Source organism: Paramacrobiotus metropolitanus, unplaced genomic scaffold (assembly GCF_019649055.1).
Source record: "Paramacrobiotus metropolitanus isolate TYO unplaced genomic scaffold, Prichtersi_v1.0 Parri_scaffold0000023, whole genome shotgun sequence".
In the NCBI taxonomy this organism is placed as follows: domain Eukaryota; kingdom Metazoa; phylum Tardigrada; class Eutardigrada; order Parachela; family Macrobiotidae; genus Paramacrobiotus; species Paramacrobiotus metropolitanus.
Window position 1 is genome coordinate 461,251 of NW_026570243.1, and position 23,701 is coordinate 484,951.

General features: G+C 39.6%; 5 protein-coding genes across 6 annotated transcripts; 1 reads left to right on the forward strand and 4 right to left on the reverse strand.

The window, feature by feature from the left end:
- The first annotated feature begins 235 nt into the window (after window positions 1-235).
- Window positions 236-2,389, forward strand: LOC129587014 (biotin--protein ligase-like). Its single transcript, XM_055480590.1, has 7 exons — window positions 236-250; window positions 454-731; window positions 914-981; window positions 1,081-1,241; window positions 1,449-1,563; window positions 1,648-1,849; window positions 2,023-2,389. The coding sequence occupies exons 1-7, from the start codon at window positions 236-238 to the stop codon at window positions 2,219-2,221; spliced, it is 1,038 nt and encodes a 345-aa protein (XP_055336565.1). The 3' UTR covers window positions 2,222-2,389.
- Window positions 2,090-4,312, reverse strand: LOC129587066 (28S ribosomal protein S7, mitochondrial-like). The gene is made up of 5 exons (XM_055480647.1): window positions 4,020-4,312; window positions 3,756-3,950; window positions 3,133-3,364; window positions 2,563-2,700; window positions 2,090-2,477 (listed from the first exon to the last, which is right to left on the reverse strand). Exons 1-5 carry the CDS (start codon window positions 4,070-4,072, stop codon window positions 2,394-2,396), a joined length of 702 nt encoding a protein of 233 aa, XP_055336622.1. The 5' UTR covers window positions 4,073-4,312; the 3' UTR covers window positions 2,090-2,393.
- Window positions 4,313-4,591: 279 nt separating this feature from the next.
- LOC129587136 (uncharacterized) lies at window positions 4,592-8,648 on the reverse strand. 2 transcript variants are annotated; one of them, XM_055480745.1, is made up of 9 exons: window positions 8,525-8,648; window positions 8,198-8,370; window positions 7,488-7,906; window positions 7,036-7,135; window positions 6,737-6,916; window positions 6,531-6,642; window positions 6,217-6,399; window positions 5,667-5,986; window positions 4,592-5,339 (listed from the first exon to the last, which is right to left on the reverse strand). In XM_055480745.1, the coding sequence occupies exons 2-9, from the start codon at window positions 8,287-8,289 to the stop codon at window positions 4,853-4,855; spliced, it is 1,893 nt and encodes a 630-aa protein (XP_055336720.1). In that variant the 5' UTR covers window positions 8,290-8,370; window positions 8,525-8,648; the 3' UTR covers window positions 4,592-4,852. The 2 variants fall into 2 exon arrangements, with proteins under 2 accessions (XP_055336720.1, XP_055336719.1); XM_055480744.1 differs by having other exon boundaries at window positions 8,448-8,583.
- Window positions 8,649-10,071: 1,423 nt separating this feature from the next.
- LOC129587072 (ras-related protein Rap-1b-like) lies at window positions 10,072-16,639 on the reverse strand. The gene is made up of 5 exons (XM_055480654.1): window positions 16,087-16,639; window positions 13,954-13,999; window positions 13,475-13,829; window positions 11,662-11,740; window positions 10,072-10,952 (listed from the first exon to the last, which is right to left on the reverse strand). The coding sequence occupies exons 1-5, from the start codon at window positions 16,370-16,372 to the stop codon at window positions 10,720-10,722; spliced, it is 999 nt and encodes a 332-aa protein (XP_055336629.1). The 5' UTR covers window positions 16,373-16,639; the 3' UTR covers window positions 10,072-10,719.
- Window positions 16,640-20,052: 3,413 nt separating this feature from the next.
- Window positions 20,053-22,804, reverse strand: LOC129587111 (sulfotransferase 1C4-like). The gene is made up of 7 exons (XM_055480707.1): window positions 22,340-22,804; window positions 22,167-22,270; window positions 21,915-22,027; window positions 21,265-21,497; window positions 20,903-21,127; window positions 20,592-20,775; window positions 20,053-20,478 (listed from the first exon to the last, which is right to left on the reverse strand). Exons 2-7 carry the CDS (start codon window positions 22,268-22,270, stop codon window positions 20,354-20,356), a joined length of 984 nt encoding a protein of 327 aa, XP_055336682.1. The 5' UTR covers window positions 22,340-22,804; the 3' UTR covers window positions 20,053-20,353.
- Window positions 22,805-23,701: the final 897 nt, after the last annotated feature.

Consider the following 23,701-nt stretch of genomic DNA (forward strand, 5'->3'; position numbering starts at 1 on the left):
TGACTTGTGATTCTCCTCATTACCAATAATATTTCAATACCACAACTCCACAAGAAAGCAAATAAGTACAGTAATCTTTTAAGCCTTCATTTAATCCTGTACTTTACTAATCCTTCGTAATAAGGCTTTGTTGTTTTTAATTACGTATTGAAGGGGTTTGAAAAATTTGTAGATCTGACAGTTCGGTAGCAGGATAAGCCGTACGATAATTAAAGCTGCGCACTTAAATGGAGAAATGTTTACATTTGAAGTTAATCAAGCCGATCCAAGGTAAGAACGTCGATGACTTACAATTTACACTTTACAGTGCAGTTTGCCATTTGCGTCTGACTTGTTCGGATTCTGGGTTACATTTATTGCATGTAATTAAACGGCTCATTTCGGACTAGGTTTATGATACACTTCAGGTAAAAAATATAACAAATTATTACCGAGCTTCGGGAAATTTAAAAGGGGTATTTTCAGAGCCTAGCAGACAGTCTACAGATTTGCCTACTCAAAGCCGGTGGCGTGAGAGATCAAAGTAATCAGCTGATTTTTCCTATCCACACCAAAGGTGCTCGGGATGAAAGCTTTGCAAAAATCTGCGACGAAGATGATCCACAGGTGGAACTGGATAGCGGATGGAATTTTCAATCAGCTGATTATTTCCGACATACCACAGCTGAGCTGCTGGGGAACTGCGTGCTGTTTGCTGATCGGATTCCAAGTACAGTTCATATCATTGACAGGTTTGTTAAAGTAACTGCTGTGCTGCTTTAGAATTTCTTAGAATTAATGCGACTGTATTTTTCCAAATTTATCTTTTTTTTACGTTGCGATGCTAAGCTGTTGCTGCTTAAACTAGTTCTGTAATTTGACAGTTTTGACTTATGTTCAACTAATTTTTAATTGGTTTTTGCTCTACCGTTAGATTAGCGTCGGTTCTGCTAAAAGATATCAATGTCGTCTGCGTTGCGGCTCAACAGTCATCCGGAAAAGGTAAACCAAAAAGATATAATTTCGTTTTGATATTACTTAGTAGCGAAGTGTGAAGTTTATATACGTTCGTGTTTTTAACAGTTGTTGCTGTTTTGACAGGGCGCAGTGGCAATGTTTGGGAGAGCCCTTTGGGCTGTGCTATGTTTTCCTTCCCCCTGGTTATTCCTTTGGCTACACGTCTTGGCCAGGCGCTGACTTTTGTGCAGCATCTTGTGGCGACAGCGTGTGTGTTGGCCGTTCGCAACACTCCAGGATATCAGGTAAAATTCCATACGAGCCTAGTTTTAAGAAAAAATTAAGGGTGCATTGTTTTTTTGTTGACATCTGGACATCTGTACTGATGAATTTTTTCACCTTTATTCTGCCCAGAATAGCGTCTAACCAAAATGTTTTCAAAAAATATGACTTCGCTGCACTGTAATTTAGTCTAATAATTATCGTGATGCAGTTTTCACCTAATTTTGCAGGATGTCGATTTGCGTATCAAGTGGCCAAATGATATTCTCACGAGTGATAAAGTCAAAGTTGGTGGGATTCTGGTTACGTCGTCCATAATGAATCAAACGGCTTATTGCAATGTGGGTGAGTCTGCTCCACCTTTTTTGCATTTGCTTTCACGCTTCGGCCAAGAGTTTCCGGCTTGATATTGAATGATATATTTTATAGGTGTCGGGTTTAACATTAGCAACACCAAACCGACAATTTGCCTGAACGAGCTGATCGGGAAAGTTTCCAGTACTTCGAATGCATTCAGTATTGAGAGATTTATTGGCAGAACCTTATCTGAACTGGAGAAGCTTCTGAGGGAATTCGCCGTATCTGGCGAGACGACATTTCTTCCGCTTTATTTGAAGTACTGGCTGCACATGTGAGTATGATTCCAGATCCGAAAACGTTTGTCCAAATATGTTTCATGTGTACAGTACAGTGCAACTTATACGCACAGCGCTTACAGTAATTAAATTAAGTTGTATTCGCAGACAACGGTTCAAGAAATAATGCGTGCATCTTGCTTTTGTTAACGGTTCATTTTCTTCGCAGGAACCAGCAGGTGAATATACGGCAGGTAAATGAAAATCCGGAAGTCAAATCACAAGATTTCGCGGGAAAAATCATAGGATTGGATAAGTTTGGTTTTCTCTTGGTGCGACTTGAATCTGGTGAATTATGGAGCGTACAATCTGATGGAAACCGTTTTGATATGATGGCGAATCTCTTACTGTTACAGCGAATTTCTTGATAGATTTATTTGACTTGTCTTTCGGATATTTTATCCTTAGCACAAAATTTGTAACACCACAAGATTCCGTGAGAAATATCCCAGTTCTGTACAGAAGTCTGATAACACTTTATCTGTACTTCATTACTGATCCACCCACTGCGTGATAAAATAATAAAAAACAAACAGCCTGTCACCTCGCCCAGCGATAATGCGCGTATGCTTTATTTGCCTCGCACTGCTTATGGAGATCGTGCTTCCTCTTCACAACTTTTCCCTGAAACAAAACCTTGAACTAAATTTCCGCTCTACGGTTTTGGTAAATTAAATAGCGCAATATAAAGCTTCGTGCAGAACCTTACCTGATTGTGAAAGGCACTGGAAATTTCCCTCGCAAGAGCAATCTCTGATCTTTCGAATTTCGGATTATCCCTTGATGCCAAAATTAGCCACTTCATTGCAGTCCATTCTGATTTTTCATCTCTTACCGCTGCCGGAACCTTCATAAAATTGTCAGTGAGATCAATCACATCAGCGACTCATTACCGGAGCTTACATAATCCAAGAGAAAGATTCAAATATTAACTGATACGGCAATGTTGACAGCGTTTAATAAAATCGCCAATAAATGCTTATGGAAAACTGCATCGGAAAAGTTGTTCGATACGAAGATTTATTTCACAAGAAGACATTTATTTTACGAAGATTTATTATTCAGATTTATTTCAGAGCACACTAAAATTTTCACAATATCAGCCATCAGGAGAAGAAATGCCAACACTATGAAGTATCAATTGGGTAAAAAGTACTAGGACTGTACCAAAACACTAAACAGGTGCAATATGTTAATTCGCTCCGATTAATATATTATTATATGCCGAAAAATATTAATTCGGAAAAACAAATTAAGCGTGCATAACTGTTAAATTCACCTGATACACAATTCCACCGCGTCTAATACCGGTGAGGCATAAAACGGGTTTGCAGTTGTTGATGGCAGTTAGCAACATTCTGGTCGGATTCAGCTCGATTTTTTCCTTCTGTGCTTCATCAGCGTTACGGTACTTTTCCAGCTGCTCGCGCTTCATAATCTCGTACGTTCTCCGCATTATTTCGTCAGCTAATTCACGCTTCCCTCTCACCATCACCATTTTAAAAAATTTGCTGAAAATCAAAACAGACAAAATGCGTTGAAAAGATATTATTGGGACATCAAATAAAAACACTCATCACTTACTCAGGTATTCGTACTCTTAAAGTAATTAATCATAAACTACAACGGGTTATTACGGAAGTACTGCACATGCAAACAGAAATCAACTTTCTTCATATTTCAGTAAGTTCACTGCAGGGCGTTCTGCTTAAATTAGACATTTCAGATATCAAACACATATGCCAAAACTTCCGAATTTCAAATAAGGTTTCATCACCAAAATTTTAATGGCATCTGAATCTGATGTGTAATAAAGAAATTATTTTTGTATAAACAATAAACTGATCAACTTGGCAAAGTTAACGAAACGCAGAATGCCTGCGCAACGTAATGGGCACTCACTCTTCAATAGGATTATAAAAGATGGATGAATTCTGATTTATCAGAGCAGGAGCGATCTCTTTAAACTGCACTTCAGGTTCCGCTTCTATCCTTTCGCGTGCCAGATCCTGATCGAACACCGGCGGAACCAATCGACGAAACCAATAAACCTGTTTGGGAGTCTTGGTTCGCATCCGACTCAAACATCGCACAGGCCTAGGGACAATCCGCATATAAAATTGCTGCTACCAAATCCTGAATCAGACGGATCAAATTTTTACTCACGTGATAACAGGGAATACTGCGCGTGAAAATTTATTCAGAAGTGGCGAAAACATCACTGCGGTTCTGTGATGGATTTCCAAGAGGAGCGAAGAACGGATCCGATCCCGCAGCAGCGACAACACGCGCACAATGCCAATATGGATCTCGTAGCTAGTTACTAGCTACGGTATAACTGCTACAATTGTATAAAAAAAATTGAAATTTTAAAAAATTAGTCCGCAGTTCACAACACACAAGGCCAAGAAATTCGGCAGAATAATGAGAATAATAAGAAAATATTAGAATTTCGATGCAGTTTTAAATGGGAATGGAAAAGCACTGCTGCGTTTATAAACATTTTGATTTTCGGTTTCCGCTGTGTGAAAGCTGTAAGCACGTCACCGTTACAGGGCGGTTGCGCAGTGCGGCAGTTGCCCATGTAAGCATATTCGCTTGACTAACGGTAAGTGCAAGGTAAATTGGCATGATTAATCCGTAAATTTTTGCGATCAACCATTTGCAGTAATCTACTTTTGTAGTGTTTCTACACATTTTTCCCGTACAGTTTCTCAAATCCTTCAGTATTTTTCCTGAAAATTTACCAATCCGATTAAATCGCATTAAAATAACAACACCACCTTCCGCAGCTTCGGGCCTTCGGCCCATTCACACCAGCCGGCAGCGAATGGCTTCGAAAATACTTAACAGAAATCAAGCAGTAACAACTATGAATAAAAAACACACGAATGCAAAATTAATCAGAGAACACTAGTATGTATAAATAAAATGAAATCAATATTGTTAAATGCTAATATCCCATATAAGAAAGTCGAACTGCGGCATGGCAGTTCACCTTACATAAGATACTGCGGAGCTGACAAGTTGCTGGAACGCAAAAGATAATTATGACGAGCGGGACATTTTTCCAGGCCCTCGGCAAACTTGTTGTTCTTCAGCGGCGACATCGTAATGGGGCTGGTCAGCAATGGCACGCGCCTTGGTAGCACTCGTTCCTGCGTGCCTTCCCACGTGGAATAACGTTGTTCGCTGCATTGTACAGCCGCGGTCGTGGGGGTGTTCAGCGCATCCGCCAGGAACATAGTGACTTCTCCCGGTGGAATCTCGAAGCCGCCGGGTGTGCCCGGCGTTTTGGGGAAACACATGGAAGTATTGGAGCCTTCCGAAATAGCTTCAAACATCGCATTGCTGTGGCATGGCGGATTAGTGGGCGCCACCGGCGACAGGTGTTTAGGTGCTTGTGGGTTGCCGCTACGGTAGTGCGCAATTGTTTCCCGAATCATTGACTCGTTCACCACTTCCTCCTCAAAAATATCGTAAATTCTGAAAAACAATTGGTTTATTAATTAGTATTTCACAATACAGCATGCTGTAAACCAAGCAGAAATTCCGGGAGTCAATATTTCACATTTCATGATCACCGATCAGCGTTGAAAATACAAAATATGATTACACTGATTAAACAGAATGGGTTTCGTAGATAAGCCTTTTGCAACCGCACCGGTAAATCGAAACATTGCTCAGCATGAGCAAATTCTCACAAATGAGCATGAACAAACTCTCACATCGCCCCTGACCATAATAAAAAGCTGTTATTCAATTACGTCAAGCTTAAACTATGAGCATTGCATTGTTAGTGTTTATCCTTACTCTGCGGGAATAAGGGCTTCGTGGCCATTTATTTTCAGCATCTGAGCAATGGGCGAATCTGGGTCCTGATCTTCGCCTTCCCCATCCATCGATACACCGCGTCTAACAATTTTGTGGACAGCCTTAATTAAATACGTCCGAATATCGACATCTTCGGTTTTGCGTAACTCCAGGATGAGGTTCTTTAAAACAGCAGTCTTTCCATATAGAACCGGTGCCACGTCCAGTATTAATGGGCTGCCATCGTGGATCATCAAAGCAAATATCAAATGGGTCAAATTTTTATCGACTTCTGCAGCCTTTTCGAAGCACAAACACATCTAAAAAACCGGTAGTCATGTTAACCTACCCAAAAAGTGAAAAACTATAAACAAGTTAATGAAAAATATTTACGAAGTCTAGACCACGATTAAAACCATAGAATTTCGATCTAAAGCCGAAAATTAGTGCACTTCCGTCATACACTTTCAATACACTGCGCTTCGTGTGGGAGTGTAAAGAGAATCTTATGTAAACTACAGCAATGTCTAGGTAGTACAGACACTCGTACCTTATTTACGTCAATGCTTCCATATATAAACTGGACAATACGCAGGGCGAAATCCATGAGGACAACGTTATCCACAGCATCCTGCACACTTTCTTGATGACCAACAGGAAGCTGTCTGCGATTAAGTACAGCATCGAAAATCTTTTCCAGATTTCGCTTCATTTCATCAGGAAAATCTTCGCGCTACAACGTATACCCAAATTACCGATATAAACTAACATTACAATATGCAAACTGCAAAGTAAGTACTCGTACAGTAATTTGCATTCAGCATTTGCAACTTGCAAGCACGCCAATACGGCAAAGCTACTTACGCTCAGGTATTTCCTCAGCTGATTGCCAACTGGCTTGTAAATATCCGCGATGGAACGATTTTCCACGAAGGAAGCCTTGGATTCATTAGCGGCAAACTGAACGTTCTGCTGTCTTCAAAGTCAGAAAAAATTGCTCATTATTCGATATTAAAGGCTCGACGCGCTTCAACTAGCAGCCATAAACAGAAATACAATCAATCACGTACCTTTTGATTACCGGTAACGGTGGCTTAAAACGGTCCCCATAATTAAAACCGTCATAACTACCAGCACCGAAACCACTGGGCAGACTTCCTGCGGCAGGTTGTTCAGCATAATATGATACCTTGCTGGGAGAGGAGCTGATAGATCTTGTGGCGCTAAACTGTCGTGTCCGCGCTGCTGATCTGGACATACAAAACCAAGACAAATATTCATTAAACAGTGCCTACTGCAGTATTTGGTTTATAAAGTCCATAGGTCTCGCGCGAAATTTACAGAAAACAGAACTACAATTCAAATTTACCTTGTAATTCTGAGAGGCTCCTCAGCTAGTTGAGACGTCATCTGGAGACCATCGATTGGATTGACTTCCAAGTCCGCTTGCAGTTCCCGAATTTCCCGTGCTGCGATTAGATAATTTTTATCACCTCGCTCTAAACTCGACAATCTCCAAAATCTACCACTGCTTTTATACGCACGTTTCAGAAATAATCGACTTATGGGAAAACCACTGAATATTATTAACGCAACACTGCCAAGCAGAACAAACTATTTGCAGACTTCATCTTTGCAGCAAATAACAGTAACACTTTAACAAAATAATGCGTACACTTTTCCCACACTATTTCTCATGCTTTAACTGGCTTGTGTTATTTTAGTAACAATAATACGGTAAGGAGAAGAAAGATTACACACTCACTTAAAATTAATTCAAAAATTTTAAAGTACTACTATTTGTTAAGTAACTTAAGTTACCGGGAATTTTCTTGATATATGGAACTTCATCGTCCTCGTCGGCCTTATGGAAGCGATATGTCGGATCAGTCCGTTTATCATCCACCACCAGGCTCGGATCGCTGGCCTGATTCAGACCCTGCACGAAATGATGGTAAATCGCATCGTTACTCTGCGTCCCCGTAGCATCCACATCGGAGATTCCCGCGGTGCTCGGTTCGGGAATGTGCACAACGGTGCCCAGCGCCTCGTTGTCCGCGTTCAGCTGGTCCACATGATACACATGGCCGGAACGAGTGACCGAAGTGCGCGGTGGAGAGAACAGGCCCACTTGCTGGGCTGCTGTTCGTGTGCGGGTCTGATAGGGATTGGTTGCGATGGGGGTGGGCACCAACGTGGGCGCTTCTAGTTCGCTCACCACGTTGTGATTCTGTGGATTTCTGCAGAGGAACAACGATAATTAATAATATAAATAATGCACTGCAGCAGTGCGAGTTTGCCATTGCTGGCTTAAAAATGTTCCACTTAACATTTCTTAAAAATTTTTACAACATACCTTAAGAGCTCAATAAAAAAATAACGGCACGATATTAAGACCTGCGATGGTGAAGCTTATATCAGTTATATCAACTTATATGTGAAACCCGCAAATCGTAAGCGGAATCCCTTGAGTCCTGAGCTCTATAGCTGGAGCTTGGAGTCATGCAATAATCAGCAATATGCATACGTACAGGATGTAGTTTTTAAAGGGACTCGATAGAAGCTGATCCATCCATTCTTCGCTCAGTTGACCATCCATACTTTGATAATCGTTGGAATCCATGCAAGTTGTGGCTACAACGTCCAAGTAGCAGTTATGCGTTCTTTGAGCACCAGAACTCCGTTACTCCAGCGTAAATAACACCTATAACAGTCGATTCACGATTAACACGAAGTGTGTGCATCGAGATACAATCAACCCCTGGTAATCCTCAAACTTGCCAGTAATAGCCTGAAACTTGAATGATTTGGGGCTTTATCTTAAAATAAATGAAAACAGGCTAACACAGAAACCGCACCAGATAGAGAAATCATCGGATTTGTAGAATTTGGATTCTGATTTTAGGAGACTCGGAAGAAAGAACTCGGCAGCGCTGCAAAGGCCAGCAAGGGACAAAACAAAACGCAATATTTTGACTGTCTCTTCATGGCACAGCATTCTGCGGGCGGAAGCAGAAATGTGAAAAAGGCGGCCGCCGTTCCAAACTGGTCTGGTATCTGATATACGTTGTAGTTGGTTTTCACGTTTTATTCCATTTTTTGTAGCGCGTATTAAAAGGCATTCATGTTTTATTTTGTAGTTTGAAATGGTATATGTAGAAGCAGTGATAGAAATATTGAGAGTTTGTACTTCGTATAAACACTCTTTAAGTTGCTGCACTCCTCTGTCAAAGAAATAGTTTTTGAAATCTCTCCGTCTCTACGACGCTCTAGAGAGCCGACCGCTGGCTGGTATATGATAGTTGTGCATGAAATATATATATAAATATATGAATAGTTAAATACTTGTAGACTGGCAGTTAATTAAGAGATGTTGAGCTTAAATCCGTTGCTTCCGCTGAGCAGACGGTGCTTCCATTTCTGATACAAAATACTAAATTAAAGTTAACACTTAACGCACGATAACCTTTTGTTTTTATTATTTTGACTGACAGCTGTACATCGAACAGCCAGTTGTATCAGGAGACTTCGCAGCAGAAAAAAGTAAAGTATCAGATACGTTCTTAGTTATAACTTGAAGAAGAATTCTTGTGTTCAAGTACATGCAGTACCATCTGACCGGTTAGTTCGGATGGCCGCTTTTCCGTCAGATCGCAAATCCGACATCCGACTTTTGTTGCTGATGTAATAATCTGTACTTACAATTAGGTTTAACTCAAAACAGCAAGCTACGACGGCTGAATAAACAATGGGCGTTGGAATTGCAGCTTGCGCGAGAATTTGCAGCTAATTTATTGGGCGGTGATTACTTTGTGCGGGCTGTATAAACTTTTTTTCGCTTGAGAACTGATAATATGTGCGCCCAGCACTGTTGAAATCAATCAATCACCATACATGCACTAAGGATGAATATTTTGATTTTGTTGCATAACGGGATGTAAATTCGTTAATCCAACAGTGCCTTGAGAAACGAGCCCTTTATATGCCAAAATCCTATCGGCGACGAAACCGTGAATTTTTCATGACGTCAGTTACTGATCAACCCATGCACACAAAGTTTATTTATTCTTTAGGTTAAAACGGCAGGTAAAATACTGCATTGCAATGCAGTAATTTAAAATTATTATAAGAATGTATAGAATTCTGTGGACGCTTAGCTTTACCAAAAGCCCATTTCAATTCACCAACGATACTGAACACATTCCCAGTATTTTTGCAAATTCCTATCGAATGGCTGTGCCGGCTGTGCATAGCCTTTAGGGCTCACGGATGCATAAAAAGTATTGTTTAATGAGAATGCGCGTGATATTGGCATTTTCAGCTTGAATCACGATGTTTTTATGTGGATGTTATGACAAGTTTTTTGGATGATCGAGTAACAGTTATTTCCGGCACAAGTTTATTATGAAAATATATAGCATGCTTCTCTGGATCGAGCACAGCAAATACCGAGTAAATTAAACTTTGATGAGCCACAACCATATATATGTACATATTGACACAAACTCTCCAGTGGGAAGATCAATACAAACTTATCATTGCCATGTACACACAAGCAGCGCGTGCGGCCTGCGCAGTAAAGCCCTGTACAGCAGTGTAGACGCAGCGGGCGGTCAAACAGGGGGCGGATGAATGTACGGAACAGCAAAATCCCTCAAAACTTGGAGAGCATTCCGGAGTGCAGACGCACCGTTATTAAGGGCGTTATTATTTTGTCGTCGACGTAGCAGTTATTCGACACCGGGGACAGTTTTCTACTGTGCAGTGTACTACAGTATATAAAGCAGAACATTTTTGCATAATAATCGATTGGCCAGAAAACGATCGATTCACCATGCGCGTATATGCACTTGAAAACTCCCAAACGGTAAACTTGACATTGAAAAGTGATTAAATTTCCCCCCAGCCTGGGCGCAGAGAGAAAAATCTTCAAGGTCTTGTGTGCGCGTGCGCGCGCCTGTGAAATCCAATCCGTACTTCCGGGTTTACTTTTCGGTACATTCATCATATTGGCTCCATCTACTGAGTAGGTATCTTGTAGAACAGCCAGCTTCTACGAAATGGCACAAGAATCACGCTTGCCCAAACCGATGACGCTTCCCCGACGGGAACTGGACGCACTGCCCATTCGCGATGGTGTTGCCGAAACCTGACTGCTGTACTCTTGATCGTTCTCCGGACTGCTATTCCGGGCGGGAATACCCGCGAAAACGTTGGGCATGGATTCCCGCCGTTTCTTTATTGCCGGGCTCAGGGCGTATCGAACATTGGCTTGCACCAAAAGTTCTATCAAATTCAAATTGTTTTATGCAGAGAAATTGATATATACAATGTACATAGTGCATACCTAACAAAAAAATGCTATAATTTAAAAAGTAAATTAAAATAAGTGCAGCTTTTCATAGAAATGGCATAAAGCTTTATGAATACTCTCGCGGAATCGTCGCGGCTAATGTAGGCCATACAGTTCCACTTTAAGTATCAATAAGCAGTACAATATAGAGCATTTAAATCAAGAAAAAAGTACTGTATTGGAAAAAAGTTAATTAAGATCACACTGGCACTTACAGACCTGTACTGTAAAATAAAACTAAGCGAAACATTTTTAGACTTGAACAAGAAGGGCTCACTCTAATAATGCAGTATACAAATCATACGATACTAATGATTCGCCGATTAGAATCAGATTTTTGTATTTGGTCCTACTATTCGACAGGAGGACATATAGATATTTTTCCATAAACACAAAACCAAAATTTAACATCATATTGTGATGCGTATGGAGTGTTGATTTAATTCTACGCTACGCAGCGCATCGTAATCTTAGGCTTTGTCAATAATTTTACTTCGAAGTAAATATATTCTTGAAGAAATTTTATGACCTTTGTATCCCGTTAATTTACCTCAACATGCCACGAATGTCATTATGTCACATGCATAAATAACATGTACTGCGTGCATATAATCAATTCTGACATATTATTAAATGCCCAACCTTTAAATATCTCCACTATTCCCACACTGGTCTTTGCTGACGCTTCCACATATCCACATGAATCCCAGTCACACTTAACCTGTAATGACATTTGGAAAATGTGGCATCCCATCGTTCAATACTTGGTCAACGAGGTTGTATGAAGCTTATTCAGGTTTCATTGTCAGGCGATCTCAGTGCTCAGTATACGCAGCGCCGATGTCAGATATCCTGTCAACAATGGCGCTGCCCAAGTTCAACAACCAAATTTACCGGTTAATGCTCCAACCGGAAGTATTTAAACCCGAGGCTCCCGTATACAATACTTGTCCCTAATTGCAATCTTCGCAGAAATACGTCTTAGATTTTGGAATGGCGCTTAATGTAAGCCTAAAGTTCCCAGCAAAGGGCAGGAGATCGTGCTATGCGCGTGTTATTATCTGCCGACGCAGATAATAACGTATTTTTCATATTTAGCGATTAATAACACTTATGCACAGATCAGTGTACAGATAATGCCTTCCAAGGGTATGATACATACAACAGAATTTCAATATTATAATTTCCTAGAGGCTGATGTTATTGTGGCACATGTGCAACTTATGCTCATCTTCTACATGTAATTGATTGTTTATTCCGTACGCTAATGCTACCACATAGATTGCTTTTTAACTTTGTATTGCATAAAATTGCACTGATCATTAAGCAGTCATTCAGTGACCCCACCGTTCCGGAAGCTTAACCCTGCCTTCTTGAAAAGCTCACGACTTTGGCAAGAAATTAGCTTCTTGGGATCAATTATTGATAGGAAAGAGGAAAACGTCTTTAGACATGTCTAATGATGAAAAATCCATAAGGATGCCGTTCATTACCGATCACCGGATATTCACCAGTGGCTGATATGCGGCATTGACAGCGCTGTTACGCATATGCGACTATGACATGTAAAGGGGATTTCGAGGTTGCCCAGAAAGAATTTAAGATCATCAAGAGAGTTCTTTGAGGAATTATAAACCCAGATTTCGATGGATAAGAGGATACTAAAGAGCTGCAACTAGGTAAAGCGCAACTTCGTTTTCTCGGATGAGATGCACAAGTGCTTAAAAAAGTTGCCGGGTTGAATAACAATTTAATCAGTTACAGCTTAAGATTTGCGCTTCTTCTTTAAATATTCATGTAGTGTATTCTGTATATGCAACGATTTGCTAGGCACTGCTTGCATACAGTATCTTGTGCCGAAAATAATTCGTTTTCTAGATGACCTCTTGCGCCAGAATAATCATAATATCAAAGTAGCAGAGATTTGCGAAATTTTATTACTAGCATATTATTACCGGCAAGATTAGCTTTCCAAAACCTAAAAAACACAAATATTTCTTTTACTACTCAGTGTCTGTGCAGCCGAATTCGCATTGCAAATAGGAACTGCTACCGGAAATGGACTATTAGTCCAGATTTTATCAGAGTATAACCGTTTCCGCACTGCTTATTTGCTGTCTTCAACCCGCCAAATACAGGAAATCATGCTGTACAAGAATTTAAGGGACGTAATTTCATTCTATTAATGTTTTTGTATTTCTGCCACCAATGTGCTTTTATGGGTGCTCAAAAAGGCAGCGGCCTATTACAACCAAATTATTTTCACGTGATATGTGTTTTTGTTCAATCTTGCTTCAGTAATTTATAGTACTTGATCATGAACACCCGTTTATTTAATTTTACAAAATTATTGATTTGCTGGAATAGTTCTTATCGTATTGAATTGTGTATCCTCCCACATAATTTAGTAGTTTCTGCGTGCAGGTTAAATGGCACGGACATGCCCTGTAATTACCAAGCATTCCACGTAGGTCCGATCCACTTTCCACTTATTGTCTTCCAGTTCGGCTTTGTTGGCCACGACGACCATGGGAATTTTCAAAGGTTCAGACTGTTGTGCAGCACGACGTTGCTCGTTCTTGACACGAATAATTTCCTCCCGTATTTCTTTTAACTCTTCTAATGAGCCCTCATTATCGACGCTGAACACGAGAATAAATGCGTCACTCTTCTTGATGGCCAGCTCGCGCATTGCCGGAAATTCCGAATATCCGGAAGTATCCAGAATCTCCAAAGTCAGGTTCTGGCCGGAGATCTCGTATTCGGCACGGTGCAGTTCATCCACTGTCTTTTTGTATCGATTGGGGAATCTGTACGGGAGAATAAGCGACAAATTAAAATTCCCTAATGAAGCATGAGTAACGTTGCTGATGGGTATAGGGCAGCCACGGATGCGCAAGACCGCGCCTTTGTCATACAGTCTGTCATGCATACCTTTCATATAAAAACTGCGTGATGATGGCACTTTTTCCGGTGCTTCCTGGAAAATGCAGATGATGTAAGCGGCGGTAATCAGTGATGCTTAAATTAAGCGAACAAAACATCTTTTCCCATATAACCTTCGATTGTGTAATTTAAAGTGCCGTTTAAAATCGTAGTATGTATTTCAGTAAAGGTACATTAGTAAAATTATGGCGTTTGCATATGGATATATAATATACGTACCTACTACTACAGAGTACAATTATAGTAAGATGTACTCCGTTAAAGCTAGCACAAAATTTTGAGAAAAGTTTTCTGCCGGAAGGTAAAATAATAACGCTACATAGAAAATCTGAACGCGTACAAAAGTTTTTATTTTCGGAACACTAATTTATATGTACAAGCAGTTACTATATATGAATTTACCATATCATATTACGTAAACTTATTTAATTCAGTAGCAAATGAAAGAAGTTACATATCATGAATACAACTGAACGCGACACTATGACCAGCGGAAGTTTATTGAAATTTAACTGCCTTGCGTGTCTCTTTGTGGGAAGCTGTTATGCTGGACCATCATTTGCCATGTAATTGAAAAATACCGTGTAACATATTGCTTAACATTACGCGTATAAAGAGCACAAGTAACGAATTAATCTTACGGCTTCCGCGTCCACAGACGGCAATAATTCGATTTCACTGTTGTCACATACATCATATTAAGATAATGGTGTATTATGGCCTCTGTTCTTGCCGGCTAAGTGATCTTTGCCATCTTCCTGGCCACAGAGTGTCCGCTTCACATATTGCGCAACTGATGAGGAAATATCTATACAGCTGATTCTGTATGGCTGCTGAATGAATAACCATGATCATGCCGATCACATCCTGACTTATGATCTGAAGCGGCTGGATACTTATATAAACGAAAAAACGTTTGCTCAATTGTACTTGAAATTTGCACGATTGTGTTGCTACAACAGATTAACGCGAGCTCCAGAATCTGATAGGAAAAGAAAAGTTTGTGGTTAACGGTTGGTGTTCTTCATAGATATTTGTGCAGAACGAATTACTACAGCCAACTAAACTATGCAAATTTTGCACGATTTTACACTTGCAACGTGATTCAAACATGCGTGCATGTATTTAAAATTAAAATCATACAAGAAATGACGATGTCACAGTGTACGGCAAACTTGACGGTCAGCATAAAATTCGTAATTATTTGTTTGTGTTACCTCTAGCTTTATATGCATTAGAAATCCAGTTTTATATTTTACGGATACAGTGCCGATAAAGTGAAAGTGTAGCTGATATAATCTAGCCAAAATACAGGGCAAACGCACATGCAAGCGTTACATAAAAAATTTAACACGTTTATTGGCGGTGAAGTGGATATCAATTATTATCGATTGCGATAGTTTACTCATACTGGCAGCTGGCTTTTCAAGCCGATAGATGGTTAACTGTTAACATATTAATAAGTATGCCGACTCGTAAATACGCAAAATATTTTGATATCCGCCTTGTGATCTATAGTCTGCGATGACCTATGCGCACCGTTTTATTTCGATATGATAGTCTTACAGGTGACTGAGGTGAGCAAAAATTTGAATGAGTACTCGTACCGTACTTGTATCAAGTGTTTGCACATATCATATGCAGTATCATTTTTGTCATGTAGTAGCATTATCAAAAAGGCACAAGTTTGTAATATTAATCAAGCATCAAACAAACTCTGCAGCATATATACTGCTCAAATATATAATTGCAAATTAAGCGTAAAAAACCTAACGGAGATTATTGATTTAAAGAAGGAGGTATGATCGCTTTGTCACGCGGTCCGCCAAACCCAGCGTATATAGTATACGCTTGCGATATGACTGTACAGATAATCAAACATCGTGGGCGTATTACAGTGAGAGAGAGCATCGAGATCGAAGTTACCAATATATGCCGATGAACCAGTCATCCTCACAATTACAATACAAGATGCCAGGTGCAGCAGTGGTTTAACACAGTAACTAAAAATACCCTTATCCCGACACACTTCCCTACGAGAGAACTGCACCGGCAAACTTCCGCTCAACAACTTTTAGCGCAAAAGAATCCTGTAGCGATAACAACGCGGTAAAACCTTACCTGCACCCAACACCGTTACCCGGCGATGTTGCTCCTTAGGGATTTGAATTTCGGGGACACACGTCGTGGAGGCCTTCCGTTGAACCCGGCCTTTTGCCGAACGGAAACTACTGTGGTTACACGGCTGCATAATACTGCTGCGGCGTACTAATTGCTGAAGGGCCATCTTGGGACCATTGGCCGTTGGCTCGCTAATGGGAAATAATTCCGGACCCATTTGGGGATAATCCGCGATGCGGCTGGATGAGGCACTACGGTTGGTGTGGCGTGAAGAGTACAACAACATTTAGTGAACAACAAATTAAACTCTACAACCGGAAGCGTTGCTTGTATGCTGCACTGGCACGCCAATTACTCAAGCATGCACGCTTAGACAAATGAATTTACATGCCAACGCTACACGGTCGTTTTTATACTGGACCCGGGCATTAAATCGTTTCACGCAAGGAGACGAGAGAGATAGTGCAGAAAGGATACTCTCTGTTTGTGTAAAATTGCCACGATATATCGGTAGTTAAAGTGACTTTTCACTGCATTGTCCAACACGAGTTCAAGCTCTATCGCATGCATGTATGTGTATATATGCCCGGATAATGCACATTAAAGCCGGGAAAAACCAACAACAAACGCCGCGGCATGCAAGCCTTCGACACGCCCACTACATGCTCCACACCAGTCAGCAATTCATAGTCATTAAATTCCTATGTTTACCGACCTCCCCAGACGTGACATCAGTCGGGAAACAAGAGCTTATTTTAGGGAGGAAGTTATATAGTGCCTGTGCGTGAGCCCTGTACTGACTCTACGTTCACTACACGGCACGGCGTTGTTCCCGGCTGAATTAGCTGACAGTGTTTTCTGTCTCTGACTTTTCCTGAATTTTGCTTACGGGCGGCGCAGACGTCAAAATGAATTTACTGATGATTAAGGAAAGGCATTTACTTCTATGAACCGTGTGGCCCAGTCTTTCACGAAGCTTTTAATTTGCGAAAAATCGGATTGGAACCCAGACCTTCGGGACATGCGTTGTATACGTCATTGTAAACCGGCAACCGCATACTCTGTCGATTCTTACTTTTTTTCATGCAGGACCTAGAGTTACGACTTACTATTACTACAGTAATTTCAAATTTCAAAATATTTGTGATTGAAAAGAACATAATTTATTGAAATACAACATTTTCATAGTTTCATAAAATGTACAGCTAGTTCTATGTAGTAAGCATGCTCAAACGAGTTTATTAAGTATAAACAGGTTACCGGCAAAGTCCCCTTAGGCAAAGGTCACATAGGTGTGCCGAACAAGTGCGGCCATGTTTGGCTTTATCTGTACAGACGCAAGCTCCAGCGCATTAATCAAATTTGTTTGCTCATTTATTAAATTGTTTACGAGCTGCCTGACATTGAACTTTGTCTGTGCATGTTGCTAGTGCTGCTGATTTTGCGTGGAATTAAATGAAAGCGATAAAACATATGTTAAAAGTCGTAGCACAGTGGCAGTACAAAGTAATAAAAAAATATTAGTGTGCGTAGCGTTCCTTATTGATGAACTGTTGATTTATTTTAAAATAACATTCCATATTTGCCAGTCTGCATTTGTTGTCCTTGCTGCAGCTTGTACGTACAGATAGTGTTGTTGGGCTAATTCTCTTTGTACAAGTACGTACTCAACGTATTGATCTATGGAATAATTCATTTACAACTTTGTAAACTTTGGACTTATAATTAGAACTTACTACATATCTGTAGCACTTTTTTAAAAATATTGCTATCTTCTGGCCATGCGCTGTTGCAATTTGTAATATCGTACTCGCTCGTTACTGCTGCGCCACGCGGAAATTTCTACGCTGGAGCAAAATTTAATTAGCTCAAGAGATTAAGAATGTGATTAAACTGATCCCAGGAAGATCTCTTTGTTGGGCCTGCGGAATATGTATGCATGGCCAATGGCCATGCATGGATTGCTTCCGACGAATCGTATGTTGTCGGCGACTTGAAAAAATACTAGTGGGCATGTACACAAAACAGATGTTGCTAACCGTAAACTATGCATGATCAGTAGGCAGGCGAAGAGAAGCGCATTGCAGTATGAACGGATATACTAGCCAGAAGCGTAAATTAACAATTAATGTTATCAATGCAAATTTAGTCAAAACTTGCATGCGCATAGAAGTACCGTATTCATAATCTGTATTAATACAATAATTGTGTAGTTTTGAACTCAAAACAGTCAGAATACTGTAACTATAATAATCATTTTGTCTAGCCGGATTGCCCACTAGTATTTTAACTTGCCGATCAATCCGCAGTGCATGTACTGTAAGCATCTAGAGTAGCTTGTGGTTAGCACAAAGCAAAACAGCGCATATTATTATAAAATAGATACAGTATCTATATAACAGCATAGAAATCCTAAGCCTGTATGCAAGAAGGATACCTATAGCGGCGGGCTACAGCAGCCTGATTGTATACTTAATTTTAGAACCAGCTAGGTTAATAAATGGGAAGTTGTTTCGCAACCGGCATTTCATGACCGGAAGATCAGCGTGAATCGCGGTATCAATAATCTGAATTATGACATCACCTGCATCCGAAATACCATTAATAATGGATGGAAAATCAATAGGTATGAATTCTATACAAGTCCCAAAAGTCAATTATTACAAGTAGAACTGCGTATTACTAGTACTGTATTACCATCATGTACATAACCCAATGAGTTTTTGTTCCACCCTAGTTGCACTTAATCACGGATTATTTTCATACTTTAGGTAAACTTTTAGGAAAGCGTACTGTGATCCCATCTTTTTTCATATTGGCTCTGTGTTGGATTCGCAGAAATTTTGTATCTATAGGGTCTTTTTACATGCAGCTGTATAAATATTTTTCGCTACGCGGATCTCATCATTTCCCATGATGTAATTCTTGTAACTAGTACTACGTCAGTACTGTATTACTCTGAACAAAAGTACGTAACGAAATATGTATGGGCATGCAAAATCTTAGAAGCGCAGGGTGTATATATTATGCCATAATACATACGTACAGTGCTGTTCTTCTGAATAACATAAACAAATAAACAAATAAATAATAGAGACATTGCCGAAACTCGGACATGCATATGCTTAATTGTAGCCTTGACCAACGTTTCTCACGAAAGCGAAATTCTAAAAACAAAACTGGAATTAAGTAGTAACTTTAATCGGTTCTTTACACAAATACACATTGGTGAAAGTTGAAACAAAAAATCACACAGTAAATCACTTCAGTACGTAATACATTTCGTCTTAATTAGTTGTTTTAGTCAAAAAAGAAGCGCAGATGGCAACAGGCCATGCGTTTCCTGGAGTGAACTGTGGTAATTAAACGATTGTAGGGAAATTCTAGCCCACCTGAAGCTCCAAAGAAACTTTAAGGCTCCAAAACATTTTTAAACCCAAATGAAAGTGGGTAAATTTATCCTACAAAATACACCCGAACGTATTCACTCGAAGAGCGAAACACTTATCTGACCTGCTACCACGTTATGAAAGCTCTGGCTAATTCACTCAGGCTAACGTATCTGAAACAGCAGACAGACCACAGCCACTCCGTAATTCATGTATTGTATCCGGCTTATATACCGCTTCACTTTCCATTTATAGTTTGATTCTTCCTGCAGTTTTTACCGAACATTTTACAAACCAAATGGGAATAAATATGAAATACATTTTGCACAGGTATAAGCTTTAGACTAAAGGTTGATATTATCAAATCGTTAGAATCTTTGTTTATGATTTTGTTTGTTGGCAAGAAGTGCTGACTGAATATTTGCCGTTTTGAGGTGATTTTTGTCAAATCCGACAAGGCAGGAAGCCTTCATACTCTAAAATATTTACCGACAAGTATTTTACCGGCTGTCAGCTGCAGTATTATATTTATTCTTAGTTTATTCAGTTTTAGTGTTTAACTGTTATTTATTCACTTGATGATGAACTTTATTTATCTCGATTGATCAGTAAATTCGCTTTGGGCAGCGTAATGTAACTTTCAAGCATAACAAATTACTCGTATTTTCAATGTCCGTCCTAGTATCACGACGTAGCTATACTACTATAGCACATTATTGATAAAAGCTCACCATTTTCTTTTACAGGTGGACTTTGATTTGTAATAGAGTAATAAAACTGTTGTACAAGTTGTCTGGTGTAGTGGTCACTGCAATATTTCAGAATGCTCTAATCAAATAATTATAATCAGCTTTTGGATCATAGGCAGTGTTAAGGTTTCATTCGTATTCGAACTCCAAGCCTTGTAATTTGTCCTTGAGCCTATTCTGCTCGCTTTCGATCCACTCATCAACGCGCTTATTTAATTCCGGTGGCAGTTCCGTTTTCCAGTTTCCTACTTTTCCTACACGTACAGCAGATATAAGTTTTCACTATGTAAGTACGTTTTTTTACTACAAGCTACACAACTATATATTAATAGTACTCTGTAGGATCAATTGTAAGGTTCATATTTACCGGCTCTCATAAAATGGGAGATATTAAAATCCCAGTAGCCAGCGGCGGCAATGGCTTCCCGATTGGTTAATTTGTTCTTTTTCATAGCATCAAAGTTACAGTGGAAAAGGATGGTGTCTAGTTGCTCATCAGTGAATTCCTTGCCGAGAAAGCGCGCTAGTCTTTGCGTCTCACCTTTAAAATCCTAAAACATTTGATCAAAAATACAAATGCGTAAGAACTAATAACTACCATAATACATTATTTCCTTTACAAGCAAAATTTCCAAAATTAGCCTAAGAAAGTTAACTGAACAGCCACTGAATATTTACCTTTAACAGTCGTTCGAATGTGGTGAAAAAGATATTGCTGTGATTTTTATGTTTTGACCAAAAGTCAGCCACGTGATCCCAAAATGGTGCATAAATGCAGCGGTTATTAACAAACGACTCGAAGGTCTCCTCGATTGTCCCCTTGAATGCGGCTGACGGCGTTGCCCGCATAAAATGGTGCATAGACACAATGGTATCTTTCGGATTTCGAGCAACATAAATAATCTAAGAATCAGTGCAAAAATAACATTTGTTAATAGAATGTTAACAATCACACTTTCTTCCCATTTGCGTTAACCTTTTTGAATTATATATGTTTTTCTTTGTTTGGTAATTATTGTACCATCCTAAATTTCAGACACCTTGGCTTTTTCGATGACGCTTTTCGGCAGCGCATCCCAGCCGAAATGCGTGTAAAAGTGCCGTGGCGGCTTCATGGCCAGCATCCGGTCAATGGGGCGCGCCCCGACCGGCATATTAGGTGTGCACATTTCCATGTACGGAAAATAAGTTTCCAAATTGGGGCCTTCGGTCATGCATTTGGGACTGGCGTCATTGTTGATCATATGCAGGATGGCTGTCATGAATGTTGTGCCTGAAGGTTGGATGCATATGGAAGTATTAGATTATAATCTTTCCTTACATTCCGATATGTTCCGCATAAATCCATAACTATTCAACTATGTTGGTGCTGGTTATGCCGACCTATGCATGTCCATCGGATAAACCGTTCTGCGTTTTCAACGAAGACAGAGATAACATTCCTCTGATGTTTAAGTAAAACTACGTTTGCGTCATCTACCATTACATTTTCTGATAATTTCTAGTTTTATGCATGTGAAAATTGATTATGCATATGTTTTTGCTTGTACTTATTTAGTCAGATAGGTACACGTACATGAGACATCGAAAATAAATACTAGTAATTAAACACGCCCATAGCAGGCATCATGGTGCATGTAACGTAATGTGTAGACTTCCAGTCGAATACAAAATAAGTTTGCAGATTTACCGCATTTTGGGAAAGTTACGATTGCCACATCCGATGGATCCGCTTCAAATTTCTCGATGCTGGGTATGGTGAGATAAAATGGGTAAAAGACCCTTGTTCCATGATAATTTTGTCTAAACAAGCACCAAGAAAGCGATAACAAAATCCACAATGGAATATTATCTGCTGACGATATAAATAATTAGCTAAGCTGCACTGCTCCGAAAGCCATACAGAGAGCCGGTATTAAATTAAACAACAGGAGCGACTTACAAAAAATCCTTGTCGTGGAATTTGTACTTATACGCTTCCGGTCCTTCGACCTTCTTCGGGACAACTGTGGCATTCTGCTTCGGATTGTCGTCAGGCGATGCCATCTGCAAGGAAATTGGGCGCGTATAAACATTAATGCATTCGCTATCAGTATAGGCACTTTGTAGGTTTACCTTGTGATACGGATTTCGCTAGAATTTTCGCAAAACGTCGATAAATTCTTGATGCAGGTCATGCAAAGATAAGAATAAGTGCCTGCATTCGCGTTTACAGTATATATACGGCCATATATACGTTGACATAAAGAAGGTAATATTATGGAAATTCTTCGTTTGCCTTCGGGGCGCAAACTTCTAGCGCCTGGATTGGAACGACGCGGACTACACCATATTAACGTTTTAGAATTTATGGTTCGTACTGTACAATTCGCAACCAAGTTGTACATATTTTTGTACCGTACTGTACGTTTATTCTGTATACCTATACCCGTATTGTCATGCCTGAACAAAACCGTTACTGGTACCTACAACCAAAAAGCAGATCATTAGAAGCAAAAGTGCTCACGTTTGCAGTTTTAAAAACGTGTTTTGATCATTCATTAGATATTTTACAGGACGGTACAATGTCTATTCAATTTGTCGTACGAGAACGCAGCTGTGTGCTACATTAGGTTCGACATTTGGAATGAATGATCATCATTAGGACTAATACATTACTGTCATAATCAAAGAAACTTTCTAATAAACTACTGGTCCATGAAATCTTCAAAGGTGCTATTTTGATACATTGCACATTTCTGCACAGCGGGGTTGCGCATGTCTCATCACACGTATTCAGATTGAGTAGCTCATATTGTATATGCGTTTTACCGGTAACTGACACTGAGAAAACTACGAGACAAAGTTTAATTTGTCGTACAATTAATAAAAGTTGGCAAAGATTTACTGCCGAAGAGATTTGCGAAACAGTGAAGGTATTGTCCAAAACACAAAATGTAAACGGTGCATCGTCAGTGAAACTTTTCTCAAACCTACAGTAGCATGGCATACGAAGTAATGCGGCGTATACCGTTTGGGTTACAGCAATTTTAACTCAACTACTTCTGCCTATATCTAGCCCAACATAATAGAACATAAGTTTGTATTGCCATGCCCGAATTATCTTTGGAAGTGAAAGTTTTCCTAAATACATTAAACTTTAAGCTAACATTTATTTTTGTATAAACTATGCCATAAAATATTATATACAGCAGGAGTAAAATACCAATCTGCGGTTGCTCATAACTTTGCAGATTTTATGCAGTAAAAGTTAGATGCATGAATGATGAAACGAAGCCGCGGTTTTCATTTGTGTGCGGTTTACATTTTCTGTACAGTTTATTAACTTTTATTGAAAAACTGTTGATTTAGCAATAAGTCATCTGATAATTTGGTTTATTTCCGTGCTGTTTAAGTTTTCGCTAATTGCTGCATTGCAACAAGTACGTATTCATTTAAAGAAGCTTATACGGTAACTTTTCCCCATAAAACGCACGC